This window comes from Embiotoca jacksoni, unplaced genomic scaffold (genome assembly GCF_022577435.1).
Source record: "Embiotoca jacksoni isolate LCO1_2020_lvr unplaced genomic scaffold, fEmbJac1.0.p SCAF_16, whole genome shotgun sequence".
Lineage (NCBI taxonomy): Eukaryota > Metazoa > Chordata > Actinopteri > Embiotocidae > Embiotoca > Embiotoca jacksoni.
Window position 1 is genome coordinate 12,579,420 of NW_027185296.1, and position 14,083 is coordinate 12,593,502.

General features: G+C 47.2%; 1 protein-coding gene across 1 annotated transcript in view; it reads right to left on the minus strand.

Moving 5' to 3' along the window:
• Positions 1 to 2,160, minus strand: part of LOC138199057 (cadherin-2-like) — a 108,873-nt gene extending 106,713 nt beyond the window's left edge. The window contains exon 1 of the mRNA XM_069150966.1: positions 1,999 to 2,160. Coding sequence (XP_069007067.1) covers positions 1,999 to 2,040 — 42 coding nt within the window. The 5' untranslated portion in view covers positions 2,041 to 2,160. The remainder of the gene's footprint in view (positions 1 to 1,998) is intronic.
• Between the last annotated feature and the right edge of the window lie 11,923 nt (positions 2,161 to 14,083).

Consider the following 14,083-nt stretch of genomic DNA (forward strand, 5'->3'; position numbering starts at 1 on the left):
TGTTATTCAAAATGTCCACCCATTAATCACTGCTGCAGTCAGAAGATCTTCAGGGTTGATTAACTTGTCCAGCACCTGTCCTGCACAGTAGGTGATGGAGTTAAAACCCATGATACGAGCAGGAAGTTAGACGTACCTGGACGTCTGGTCCATCTCCGTCCTCATTCCTTCCTTTAGTGTCTTTTCTCTTCCAGCTGTTCAGATAAATACCTTCACTGACACAAACATTACATATTGATGAAGCACAAGGGCTGACAAATGATAACAGTTTAGCACCAACGCCTCCAGCTCCACCTCCAGCTCCACCTCTACCTTCACCTTCACCTCCACCTCTACCTCCACCTTCACCTCCACCTCCACCTCTACCTCTACCTCTACCTCCACCTCCACGGGAAACAGGTCAATATCCGAAGGGAAGACGGTATTTTCAGTCACTTTATAATTTTGCAGTTACATGAAACCTTCATCATCTTCCACGGAGCATTTCCTCCCGTGGAGCTCGCACACGATGCTCTGCCTGCTGCCGTTAACTGGTTTAACTCCACACCTGTCAATCAATGGTGATGCGTGACTAAATGTTTGACCGTATCACCATACCCGACATTCATCCATCCTTTGACCACATCCAGTGGCAGCACCGTCAGGTATGGGATCTCAGCCATGGTGAAAAGCTGCAAATTGTGGCAGCGAACTAACAAAAGGGGGATTTAAGGTGAGCTGACCCCACAGTTTGGAGTGTGAAGCATTGGTGATGGGTTTAGGTTAGGTAGTTACTTTATTAATCCCAGAGGGGAAATTTTTTCACTACAGCAGCATACAGAAGCTTTATTTTAGGACCTGACCTTCGACCAATTGCCACAACCCTGTCCTGTCTATTGATTGGTGCACCAAGGATCACCTCCTTTTTGGCCCCCTATGTGCATTCGAGCTCCATCCAACATATAATTTGCATGTGCAGTAAGGTGCCAGAGGTTTAATGGTTTAATACAAATGATCAAAGTCGTTTGTAAGATTCTTAATAGCCTCTTTATATTTTGCAGGAAAATAAAGTGTAACCTAAATTGACTAATCATTAAAATGTTGGCAGGTCCTTTAAAAAGTTAAAGGTTACTTGTGGGCATGGTACTAAGCAAACATCACAGCCTGGACTGTGCCCCCCTGGATGTCCCGGTCTCCTCTCGTCTAACGCCAAATCCGGTCATATTAGAGACGCCATGAGGACAGTCTCCTGCTGCAACACTTTATCTCACTCACAACGTCGGCTGGCACGAAAGCGTTGTATTCCCACGCATCGCAAAAACAAAACCAGCATTAAACGTTGTGTTAGAGCAGCAAGAGTGACTGCAACACATCAAACCAGCCAGATTTAACATGGGACTGTCACCGAGCACAGTAAGGAGGGAGACAAACCGGGAGACAAACCGAGCATCAGACACGACTCTTTACGCACGTCCGGGTGGAAGAGGACACAATAAAACTGCCATCTTTTTAGATGGAGATCAGCCCGTGCTCACCGCCATAAAAACCTTAAATATGTGGTTTATTGTGGTAGACTGAACTGGACAATAATGAAGCATTTTATTAGAGCAGGAAGCTCGTGAATATTACGACAACGCGACGCAGAAACAGGCGACAGACGGCAGCCTGACACCGAGGACGGACGGATGGTTGGACACCCTCCTGATGAGCCTCTTTGCCCGGACTCTCCTCCAGATATCATCGAACAGGGACCGTCATGCACCCACTGCATTTCTCTTGTTGGTTTGATAAATCACCGGTGTGCAGCCTTTCCGCCAGTAGGATATGTGACTATAGGCTGCTTTTGTCGATAATTATCTCGTGAGAATAGCTGTAAAATAAGTGAAATGAATGAGGTGCAGAGCCGGATTCAATTGCATTGTGCTCCTCTCTGCAGAGCGCGCCTCTCCCGGGCATCAGGGCTCTGCTGCAGCTACATCCCACCGCAGATCACTCGCGGTAAAATTACTAAATATTTACCTGCACAGGCGCCACCAGCATCCAGACCCAAAACAGATGCATCTTTTTGACGTTATAATTCCTTCTTCCAGAACCGGCAGACGACAGATTATTAATTCCCGTTTGAGCCCGGCGGCATGAGGTAGCCTTCCTCCCTCCACCAGCCCTCTTCTGTCTGTCTGCTCTGCCCAGCTCCGCGCCGCTCCAGCCTGCCTGGGACCTGCTCAACGCCGGCCCCCTCAGGCTCCGTGGCGCCCTCTAATGGACAGAATATGCAATTAGAGACGTTCAGGTTTGCCAATGCTGGTATTAAAAACATCTGCAAACAAGTAAACATTGCTTTTCAACATTTCTCAAAGTGTATATAAAATTTGAGTGCATTTATCATCATGCAATGAATGTTCCACCAAGGAGGTGAGATTCTAGGATTACAGAAAAACTACTGGCCTAGTGTTACACACTGGACTGACAAGTGTCCTCCGACTCTTACTGGAATTGCAATGCAACAATAATAGCCTCGTATGAGCATCAGCATTTCTAGCTTCTGTCTTAACTGTCTCTCGTAATGACGGTCATACCTTGACAGCAGTTCACTCGGCCAAAATAGAAATAATTACTATAACTGTCAAGATATTATATGAAATACTTGTATGCAAAGTAACAATGCACTCACAAGGTAAAGTCAGTTATGACACCAGTTTTCATGAAACTTAGTGGAAGGGTGTAGAATAAGTCAAGTATTAAACTCATAAAATTTTGGAGCACATCTGAACCCCATGGTGGAATCCACAAGTCATTTTTCTCTTTCATGACCTGAGCATTTGGAATACTAGTAATATGTATTAAAAACCAGCAGATGGTTATGACTTATACAATATAAAAACATGTGCTATTCTAAAAATACGATGACTCCATAAGACCATATTCAAGGGTACTGTAATCATCTGGCCCACACATATCTGCTCAAACTAATACAACAGTTGTTCTGAAGCCCTCGCAGATGGTGGTTTCATAGAGGAGAACCAGACCAGGTACAGCTGAGATGATGCAGCTTCAGCTGGACACAAGTGTGTTTTGTCATCATTTGAAGAAGGCAAACGTAACTTAATTATGGCCCGAGCATCGAGCATCGGTGCGAAAGCCCTATTGTTTTTCGTAAAAATGTTCTTCTTCTTCTTCTTCTTACGTAAAGTGATTTGCCTTTTTGGAGGCTTTATCATATTCAAAAACTCATGAAAGTGGATACACATATGTCTCCCAGTGAAAAAATTTGTATTCTAGTGGAGTCGCGAGTGGGCGTGACCAAACGGCTCGAGAGCGCCCCCTAAAGAGAGAGTGGCCACATTTACCTAAATTCACCAAATCCAGTGGACACGTGTATCACACCCAGACGCACAAAAAACTTACAATGCACTGTTACGTCAACTCGACAGGAAGTCCACCATTTTGAATTTAGTCGCCATTTTGGGCGATTCTGACACGTTGTACTTTGTCGAACTCCTCCGAGGGATTTTGTTGGACCGACTTGAATTTAGGTTCTATGGATAGAAAACATGTTTGGGATTAAAAATTTGATAAATAATTTGTTTTCGTCGATGTGTGTGCCCGTGAGAGGCGGCCATTTTGAGCATCTCGCCATTGAACTACAAGTTGCTTTAAATCTTATGTACATGGACCGACCTTCTCCAAACATCACAGGTATGATAACAGCCCCGCCCTGAAGACCCCTGTGGGGTAATATTCGCTCATAGTCATAGCCCCGTTGGCCACTGGAAATGATACTTTTCATACTTTCACATTCTACGTCGAGCTGGTTGATCACATGAACGTAAAGTCGGGTCACAGTAACCTAAACTTGTAGTTGATGATATATTGAGACATTCGTTCGACTTTGTCAATGGGCGTCGCCGTGACGATGCGGCAAAGTTGGATGTCTCGCCGTGACACAGGAAGTTGATGTTTAAGGTCAACGGATGCTTGAAACCTCACGAAACGTGTCACATACGTCTGGCATAGTGAGACGATACATCTGATGTGTTTTGTAAGTCGGTGTGGCCAAACGGATTGCCACCGCCCCCTGCTGGAGACAGGAAACGAGACAAAAATAGCAACTTTAAGTGGGTATACGCGGTCCCTTGCGCGCTGCACGTCGGGGAGACGGCTTCGGGGAGACAGTGCGCCGGAGTGCGAGGGCCCGTATATCACTGCTTGCAGTTTTAATTTATGCAACTTTTTAAGTAACTTAACTTTTTTCCTGAGCCTAACCAAGAAGTTTTGGTGCTTTAACCTAAACAAAATATGACTGTGTCGCATGTAACCCAAATCATGATGTTTTCTTCACTCTAACTAACAGTTTTAGTTCCCAACCCTAATCAGACTGCAACTGTGTTACAACTCAACCGCGTGTCTACTACTGTCACCGTCATAATGGAGTCCTGGTGTGCCTGTTGCTGCTACTGTCCAATGGTTAGTAGAATACCTTACCAGCGCCTTTCAGAAACTGGGACACTAAGCTGTGTTTTCCTACCAAAAAAAGCCCTACTGTCTCATGGAATACAGAGATAGCAGCTGTATACACCCTCAGGGTACTAGCTTTCCTGCCTTAATCCAGCAGAGACTGGAGGAGCATCACAGTCACCGGGCAGGTGACAGGGTCTGACCCCATGTCGCAGCACCACAATTAGAATATTTAGGGCCCGAGCACCGAGAATTGGTGCAAAAGCCCTATTGTATTTCGTAAAGATGTTGGTCGTTCGTCGTTAGACATTCTTTTTCTTACGTAAAGTGATTTGCCTTTTTGAAGGCTTTATCATATTCAAAAACTCATGAAAGTGGATACACATATGTCTCCCGGCGAAAAATTTCGTATTCTAGTGGAGTCGCGAGTGGGCGCGGCCAAACGGCTCGAGAGCGCCCCCTAAAGAGATGCCCCGGTGGCCACATTTACCTAAAGTCACGAAATCCGGTGGGCACGTGTATCACACCTAGATGCACAAAAAAGTTACATTGCACCATTACGTCAATTCGACAGGAAGTCCACCATTTTGAATTTAGTCGCCATTTTGGGCGATTCTGACACGTTGTACTTTGTCGAACTAGTCCTAAGGATTTTGTCGGATCGACTTGAATTTAGGTTCTATGGATAGAAAACATGTTTGGGATTAAAAGTTATCAAAATAATTTGTTTTCGTCGATGTGTGTGCCCGTGAGAGGCGGCCATTTTGAGTGTCTCGCCATGAAACTATGAGTTGCTTTAAATCTTATGTACATGGACCGACCTTCTCCAAACATCACAGGTATGATAACAGCCCTGCCCTGAAGACCCCTGTGGGGTAATATTCTCTCATAGTCATAGCGCCCCCTGTTGGCCACTGGAAATTACACTTTCATACTTTCACATTCTACGTCGAGCTGGTTGATCACATGAATGTAAAGTCGGGTCACAATAACCTAAACATGTAGTTGATGATATATTGAGACATTCGTTCGACTTTGTCAATGGGCGTCGCCGTGACGATGCGGCAAAGTTGGATGTCTCGCTGTGACACAGGAAGTTAATGTTTAAGGTCAAAGGATGCTTGAAACCTCACGAAACGTGTGACATACATCCGGCATGGTGAGACAATACATCTGATGTGTTTTGCGAGTGGGCGTGGCCAAACGGCTCGCCAGCGCACCCTGCTGGAGACAGGAAACGAGACAAAAATAGCAACTTTAAGTGGGTATACGCGGTCCCTTGCGCGCTGCACGTCGGGGAGGCGGCGCGCCGGAGTGCGAGGGCCCATACATCACTGCTTGCAGTTTTAATTTCCATCTCTGATTGTAATTGGCCCGTGTGGATGGTGCTCTGGCATTATCTACGGCCTCCAGGATAGCCTCATTCAGGTCCTGACAGATGGGCTGATGAGGGGCCATGCCCATAGCTGCATGACAGCGGGCTTTGGGTGCCAGATTTGTCCCCACCTGAGAAAGAAGGTGGGATACCACTGCCTCCCTGGCCACCACGGGGCCACTAGCAGCACCTTATAGCACCCCCAGGTGATCCTGTTCAGCACATGGGGGATCAATGGCAGTGGGGTCAAAGCATATAGTAACCCTTACGGCCACTCATGAGACAGAGCATCCAGGCCCAAAGGACAGCCTTGATTCTCAGGGAAAACCACAACCGGCAATGGGTCATCTCCCAGCTTGCTAAGAGATCTACCTCGGCTGCTCCAAAGCAAGTCCACAAGCTCGCCACCACCTCTGGGTGCAGTCCCCACTCCCAGCTTGGACCTGGAGAGAAGGTCTGCTGCCTGGTTCAGCACCCCTATTACATACACAGCCCTGAGTGAAGCAAGACATGGGAAGGCCCAATCCAGTAGCCGCTGTGCCACCTTGAGACAACGCAGAGACTTCGTCCCTTCTTGGTTTTATATGGTACACAGTGGAGGAATTGTTCGTTCTCACGAGGACATGCCTGCTGTGAATGAAGGGGAGAAGGGCTTTGAGAGCCAGATACACCGCTCTTAGCTCCAGCACATTGATATGTTCGGTGTTCCACGGAGGTTCCCAGACACCTTTCACCATTCTGCCCTCCCAGACTGCCCCCCAGCCTGTCCTGGAGGTATCTGTGGAAACCAGTGTCTTCCTCGAAGGCAGCTTTCCCAGGGGAACACCCTGCTTAAGCATCCTGCTATCCCGCCATGGGCACAGAGCTCGTTGACACAACTGAGTTATTCGGAGCTTAATATGCTTGTCCCTCTGTGTTCGAGGTTGAATGAATTCAGCCACTGCTGCAGGGGCCGGGCCTTGAGAAGCCGAAGTGGAATCACCACCAGAACGTTCAAACATGTCACATTCTGGAGTCAATAGAGAAAGGGGAGTGGTTCACCACAATCAATCTCAAGGACGCATTTTGAAAGGCACAGCCTTTATATATGCATTTAGGTGGCGGAGCAAGGACATACACTGAGTAGAAGCCAGCGTGCTGTTTGCTTGAACTTACCCTCACAATTGCATCCTTCTGCAGAAGTGTTGTAATCTCCTCGGAAATAACTTTTGCCTGGACTGGGTCCTTGACCATCATCATAAGAACCCTGAAAAAAATTGGGGGCTTCCGCCGAAATTCAATTGTGATTGTAGACAATACCCAGGGGTCTGAAACTCCCTTCCCAGCTGTCCAGGCATAGCTGGGAGTAAACCCTGGTGGCTGCCCCCAAACCTCTACGCAGAAGCCCGCTAGGTTCCTGGACTTTTGGTGGGACAGCCAAACCTGCCTGCAAGTCATCATCACTGAGGACATTGCTGAACTGACGTCACGGGTAAATTGGGAGTGTGTGGACAGGGCGGCGTCTATTAGGTTCCTGGTGTCCTGGTCAGCTGTACTAGCAGACCTACTGAGAGCTGCTAATAAGACGCCGAGTGCATTCCCTGCACAAGCCGCATGAGCAGTGGTATTATAAGTTCTACAAACCAAGCGGTCTGTCATCTCACATTTCTTCCGAGGACCGAGTGGATTAACAGTCGCTCTGTCTGGGCCAAGAGGTGTCAAGGCTGCCATCTCCCTCTCAACTGGTGGCATATCACCTAAGGCGGACACAGGTGGGTACTGTGCTTTCGCTAGCCTCCTGCAGCCTGAATTAAACTGAGGGTCATTGCCAGGAGCATTCTATGACCTCCTCAACATTGCAATAATCCTCGGCTGTGGGAATAGCCACCGAGGGACGGGATTGGGATATGCCAGCCCAGACTCCCTCTAGTGAACTAGGGGCTTCAACAGGTATGGTAAACCTTTTAATCTTAGCAGCGGCGTCATGCTCCAGAAGACAGCCATGTGCTTACAGGGAAATAGAATCATGGTGACTTGCCTGTGGCTCCTGGTAGGCTGGCAAGTCCTTGGGGGAGGACCCTGCCGAAGGGACCAAACCTGACGAAGCTACCTTCTGAGCCTAAATCCTGCTCACCCTTCTCACCAGGCCATGAATGGCAGCAAAAATTTGCTGCTGTCACTTCTAACACCCTCCATGCTTAGTTTGGTTACATTTTGTGGATGGCAGACTACGGGCAACTAGAAGGGTCCAGCTGTAGCCGGAAGTTATTGGAGAGAAGACGACCAGGTTTAATACATCGCGAGTTTTGCTATGAACTGTGGGTAATTCCTCAGGCAAAGTCTGCAGAACTGCAAATTTACGGAAAAGGTGCTTAAAAGGCTCAAAATGTCCGCCACAAGGCCCTCACAGATTCGACAATCTGACAGCGGGACAGCCCTAAACCCTTATGGACTTACCAGGGACACACCTCAAAGCCTGTGAGTCTGTGACGGTGGAAATTGGGATTATGCCATAGACTACGGGTCGTCACAGTAATGATAATAAACATGGGAGAGATTTTGTTTAATGGTCTCTGTTTGGTTTGGTTTACAGGCAACACAACTTTTTGTTTTTTAAGTATTTTAATTTATAATTTTGGAGGTTTTGAACTTGAACATGTATTTGCTCATGACCTCCAGAGAAAGAAACACTCGACAGTTAAGTTGTGCTATTGTGGCGCGACGGTGGTTCAGCATGAAGAAAAAAAAAAAAAACAGGTTAGTAGAATACCTTACCAGGACCTGCTGAAGATCGCTGCTGCTGCTTTGCCTGATGCTGCTTTGCCTGACGCTGCTTTGCCTGCCGGGCTTTGCCTGATGCTGCTTTGCCTCCTGTACTTCGTTTTGACCTGTTTTACGCTGTCTGCTCGGCTTTGCTCACTGTCTCTAACAACACAGCGGCCCTGCTTCGCTGCTGTTTCATGGCAGCTGCATGCTGTTTATTCCAATGAGAAAACTCCTTTTAGCCTGAGCCGTTTTAACCTTACATGTACTCTGATAAGTGGGGTTTAGACTCTCTCTGCCCCTCTTGTTTAATAGTATTTGTGTACCTGATCGTCCCACCTGTGTGATCAGCTGAATTACTTTGTTTCTATTTTGTTTTCTATTTTGTTTCTAGTTTATAGACACAGGTTTATTTCATTTCAGTTTTATGTTTGTTCTGATTGGAAGTTCATTTGGCTGACTAAGCCTTCCAATTAACACAGTTTTTCAGAAAATATTTTGCTTATTTGTTTTAAGCCACAGTATCCAATCATTACTGTTGGTTCTTAATGTAAATGTATTTTCTTATTGGTCTTTTGTTTGCCACTGGGCTCCATTGTTGCTCATTTGAGTGAATGTTTTTGTGTTCCGTATTAAGTTGCAGACCAGCAGTTTTATCCTTTAAGCACCAACGGTGTGCTGTATAGTCTGCTTAGTTCCTTTTACTTATTTTCTTATTTTCCTTTTTTTTTTGCTGAAGTGGAGCCTCACTAATTCTATTCCCTGTAATTTCAGGAGCTGCAGGGCCTAAGGTGGAGGGGTTTTGTGCCTCCCTTCGTGTGCTGTGTGGTTCTGAACCCTCACGTGTTTGCGTGTGTGATTTTGTGCACGTGTGATCGGGGTCCTTCCTCTCTTCTTTTTGGGATCCTCACCTTTAACGGTCCGCCTTTCCACTGGTAAGCCACAGTCCTGAACATTGTCATAAATAATTGTATTGTAATATATAATATTTATGTAATATTTAGCTATTAACAAGTAATTTTATTGTACAAAAGCAGTACAATAATTGTTATTAATAAAGAATAAATTGTTTGGAATGGAACCACATCTCCTCCTCATTAGTATAAAGTGTTACTGATACTGTATGGGGTAAAACTTATTCTTTAGGTGAAATACCTATGGTGGCGCTGTCATACTATGACTAATAATATTGGTTGATTCTTTTTAAAAACCCTAACCACCCCCGCGCTACACTATGCAAATTAATATTTGATGGCATAAATTTGACAATAACTAGACATTTTGGGGGAACAAACAATGCTGTTATTCATAATGAATAAGATGTTCACATCTATGGGAGAGAAGTAATCTGAATATCAATCAGGCCTTACAGACGTTCATACAGCTACTGTACTCGACTATACATCTGGAACAGCTGTAGGAAGGATGTAATTATTTTTTTCCCCTAATACTGACAATGTTATTTATAAGGAAGCTGACAAAGTCATTACTGCTGAGAGCTAAAGGAATATAAGACTCCTCAGAGATAACGACTGTTTGTCAGCCTGGGTACAGAGTTGAAAAGAAACCAATTTTTTTCTTCTTGTTTTGTCTGTTATTGATGAACAATATTTAGTTCTGGCATTACACCGGTTTTGGTTTTTAAATAATTTATTAGTGAAACGCCATTTGCTTTCACTATGTCTTGAGCTAGCCTCTTCTGATTCACTGATTTCTTCTTCAGAGGTGCAGCAGAGTCTAGACTCGTCCACGGTGAGGCTGCAGCACTATCAACAAGATAATCTGTTTGTGTGGGATTTCCAGTCATGATAGCAATCTTTTACATTCGTTTATGTGTATAAATTTCATACTACAGCTTAACATGATAGCAACATGTTATATTCATCAGCTTTAAATGTGCACCTGTGCTGAGTGGACCTAATTAAGGACTCACACCAACTTATATCTTTTGGACACTGAAGTAAATTAACTGAAAGGTGAACATCACAAAAAATGACAATCTGTCGGGTGATATTTTAAAGTTGTTTGTTTGTTTTTAATTTGTTTTAATGGTGGATACAGTTTTGTCATGGAGGTCATTCACCTTTCCCATGAAAAGGTAGTTCATTTAAACGTTTGCATGAATTTGTCAGGATCCCTGTCTGATCTTAATGTGTCTCCCTCTATTTTGTCCCCAATCACCGCTCCTCATGTGTGTATTGTTTTGCCATGTGCTTTGTGTTTTGTTCTGTGTCCTCCTCTGCCCATTCACCTCCCATAGCCGCACCGCTCATCAGTCTGAACAGCTGCCACCACTCCAACTGATCACCACCTGCAGGTTGCTCATCTCACTAATCATCTCCCTGGACTATATCAACCCTGGTCCTGCAGTCATTAGTCGTCGGACCATACTGCCAGTTAGATCCTGTCACCAGTCCTACCGTCTGTCCGTACCTGCACCGGTAACTGAACCGGTACCTGTTCCTGTTCCGTTCTGTGCTGGCGACGTGTCGTGGACCTCACCCACTTCATCCTGCCTGCTACCCTGTCACGTAAGTATCCAGTCTGCTGCCATCTGGTGTCGGACCATGGGACACCACGCCAGAGGCCCCAGTTGTTCCTCACCTATTTCATCCTGCCTGCTACCTGGTCACGCATGTATCCAGTCTGCTGCCATCTGGTGTCGGACCTGGGAAAACCACGCCTGGGGCTCCAGTCTGCTGCCTGCCTACCTTCCTGCCAGCCTGACTGCCTTGTCTATGGCTCCCACCTGATCCGGCCGGGACCAGAGCTCTGTGCGTGTTCGCACCAGCTGGCTTTGCCCCCCCGGTGAGAGTTCGGTGGAGTTTCCCTCCTGACTCGAGGAAGAGGAAAGGGAGCGGGGAAAAAGACTTTGGGCACCTGACCACCTGTGTACAATAAAGGCTGTTTTTGAACTTTTACCCGAGTCTGTGTCTGGGTCCAGTCCAACCACACCTCACAACAGAATTAATTTGAGCCAGCAACTGTGAAGTGAATTAAAATAGCAAGGTAAACAAACAAAAAAAAAGCACATTTTAATAACTATGAAGTGTATGGTTGAGACTGCTACTCTGCACATGTCACAGTACAGAAGTGCAAGAGTGCCATATAAATTATTTACAGTCTATGTTATCTGAAAATCTCTATGCTATCAACCTGTGTATAGTCAGGGGTTGGACCTGAATGGGCAGCCATGTTAAATATCCTGCTGACTCATGTCAGTGGAACACTATCTAGTGTGGTCTCTGTTTATCCTGCAGTACAGCAGTCTGAGCTGGTTCAGGGAAAGAAAGAGAAGAAAAACTGTTGAGGAAATAGATATTTAGTGTGGAGAACTAAGGCGTAAAGCCTCTGTCTACTCGGTCTTTTTTAAAAATTATTATTGATGACAAAAACATTTTAATATCAGAAAAAAGTACAGTAAAATGCTCCCTGTCAGTGTTTATCATTATTTCACTAGCTAGGACCCCGCTTCGGCTGGGGGCGAACCTGCATTGATTGGGGGAGATTAAGCCAGGGTGAGAGTTTCGCGGTTTGGGGGAAGTCGAGGATCCACTGCGGCTCCCGGGCCTTGCAGATCCCCAAAAGAAGCCATCCTAAGACGGCAAGGCTGCCTGCCCTTTACACCCGCCACGGCTTCGACGACCTGCGCAAAGTTGGTTGGCTTGGGAAGACCAGCGGCCCATGACCTTGATGAGGTGGTCTGGGACTCCTCTGCTTGACACAGTGGTGGCTGCCCCTATGCGAAAGGAGTGGCCGGAGAAGGAGTCAGGATTAATCCCGGAGGCGATTAGAACTGCTCTGAAGTGTAAAAGGAACCAGGATTGATTGGCAACTTGGCCTGTTTCGGTGATGAACAGTGGTTCAGGGGAAGAAGTTTGCCGCATTTTCCTGAGCTGAAGATAGTGTATGAGGGGTTCGTAGGGGTTTAGATATTAAATTTGGCTGAAGAAGAAGCGAATTCTGAGCATTGCAAGAAACCAAAGAAAGCAAGTAGAAACATGGATTCCAGAGTGCGCGCCAGGTGGGCGGAAAAGTGGTTAGAACGAAGGGTGGCAATGCAGCGAGGGCATGCTGATGCTGGGCGCTGCGAATTTGGGAGTTAGGTATTTGGAAGGAGCGGTAGTTGGCGGGTGAGGTTGGCTTTGGGGACGTGGTTGGATGGGGATGGTGCATGCAGAGGCGGGATGGGAAGGAGCGCCACATGATTTGCAGGGGAGGGCTGGACGGGCGGCAAAAATGCGGCAGTAGAGTTCTTGGTCGAGGGTACCCCAGTAAGTGGCTTGGTTGAACTGGAGGAGACGGGCTGCGGCTTCTGAAGCGAATTGGATGTGGTATTGGTAAAAGCCTGCTCCGCCAAAGCGGAGAGCTAGGTCGAGGATTATGAAAAGGTAGTTATCTAACTCTGACCACCTGCCTGGGAAGGGGGTGCAGAGGAGATCTCTATACAGGGAGAAGGCGTACGCGAACTCGAGTGGGGTGAGCTCTTTGGAGCGAGCTGGCGCTGAGGTACGTATGGTGATGAGGCTCTCGTGGCTATCGATCACCCTGAGTGCAGCGTGTTGGTGGAGGGGAGGGAGGATGAGTTGTGCCAAGTCGACGTATTTACCTGAGATTATCTGCTGGCGGAGGTTTGCGGAGACGGGAGAAGGTTTTTTGACAGGTATGTTGGGTGGAGGAATCGCTGACACCAAGGAGAAGTGCTGGGTGTGTGGTTGGAGGAGGGGGGCTGGAATCTCGGTGCCAGTAGTGTGGCCGTGGGACTGCTGGGTTGGAGGAATAGGGAGGAAAGGAGGGGGCGGCGTGGAGCCAGAAAAGAGAGAATGTGATGGTTGGAGGGTAGGGAAAGAAGAAGTAGGGACTGGCATCCCGGTGCTAGGAATCTGCATGGTAGGAGGGTAAGCTGTGGCCCTCGATATGCTGGGGAAGGTCACTGGAGGTGCCTGAGGAAAGGGGGCAGAAGGGTTGTAACTTTGAGCGCGGTCTGCTGGGCCGGAGTTGTTGGAGGCTCGTTCCCGAGCGCTAGGCCTGGAGCGAACGGAGGAAGAGAGAGGAGACTTATGTTTCCGTTGGCTACGTTTGGGGGTGGCAGGTCTCCCTCTGTCACTGGTGAATGAGTTATTGGAGGGCGGCTGTGGATCGGAATCTTCGTACAGAAGGATTGAGCGGAGAGAGGGATTCTGGTGGATACAGCTGGTCGGCTTGTTGGAGATCGGCGGGTTTGGCGCCGATGTGCTGCCTGGGTGTTCCTGGTGGCGGTTGGCGGCATCTCGTGGGTATCCCCGGGGTTTTTGGAGAGGGCAGCTGTATGGGTGGCCTCAGGGGAGGCAAGATAATCATCGTCGGACGGGCTGAGGAACAGTATATCTATGCTTGGGCCAAGGTAAGATTGTTTTTTCTTTTCTCTGCGTGGTGTCTGGTTCCGGATGCAGAAAACGTGAACAGGCCGAGGTCTAGAGTGGGTGGATATTTATAGGAATGTGGCCGGAAGTGGGGGAATGGTTGAGGCGTGGTCCTGCTCCTGAAATTCAG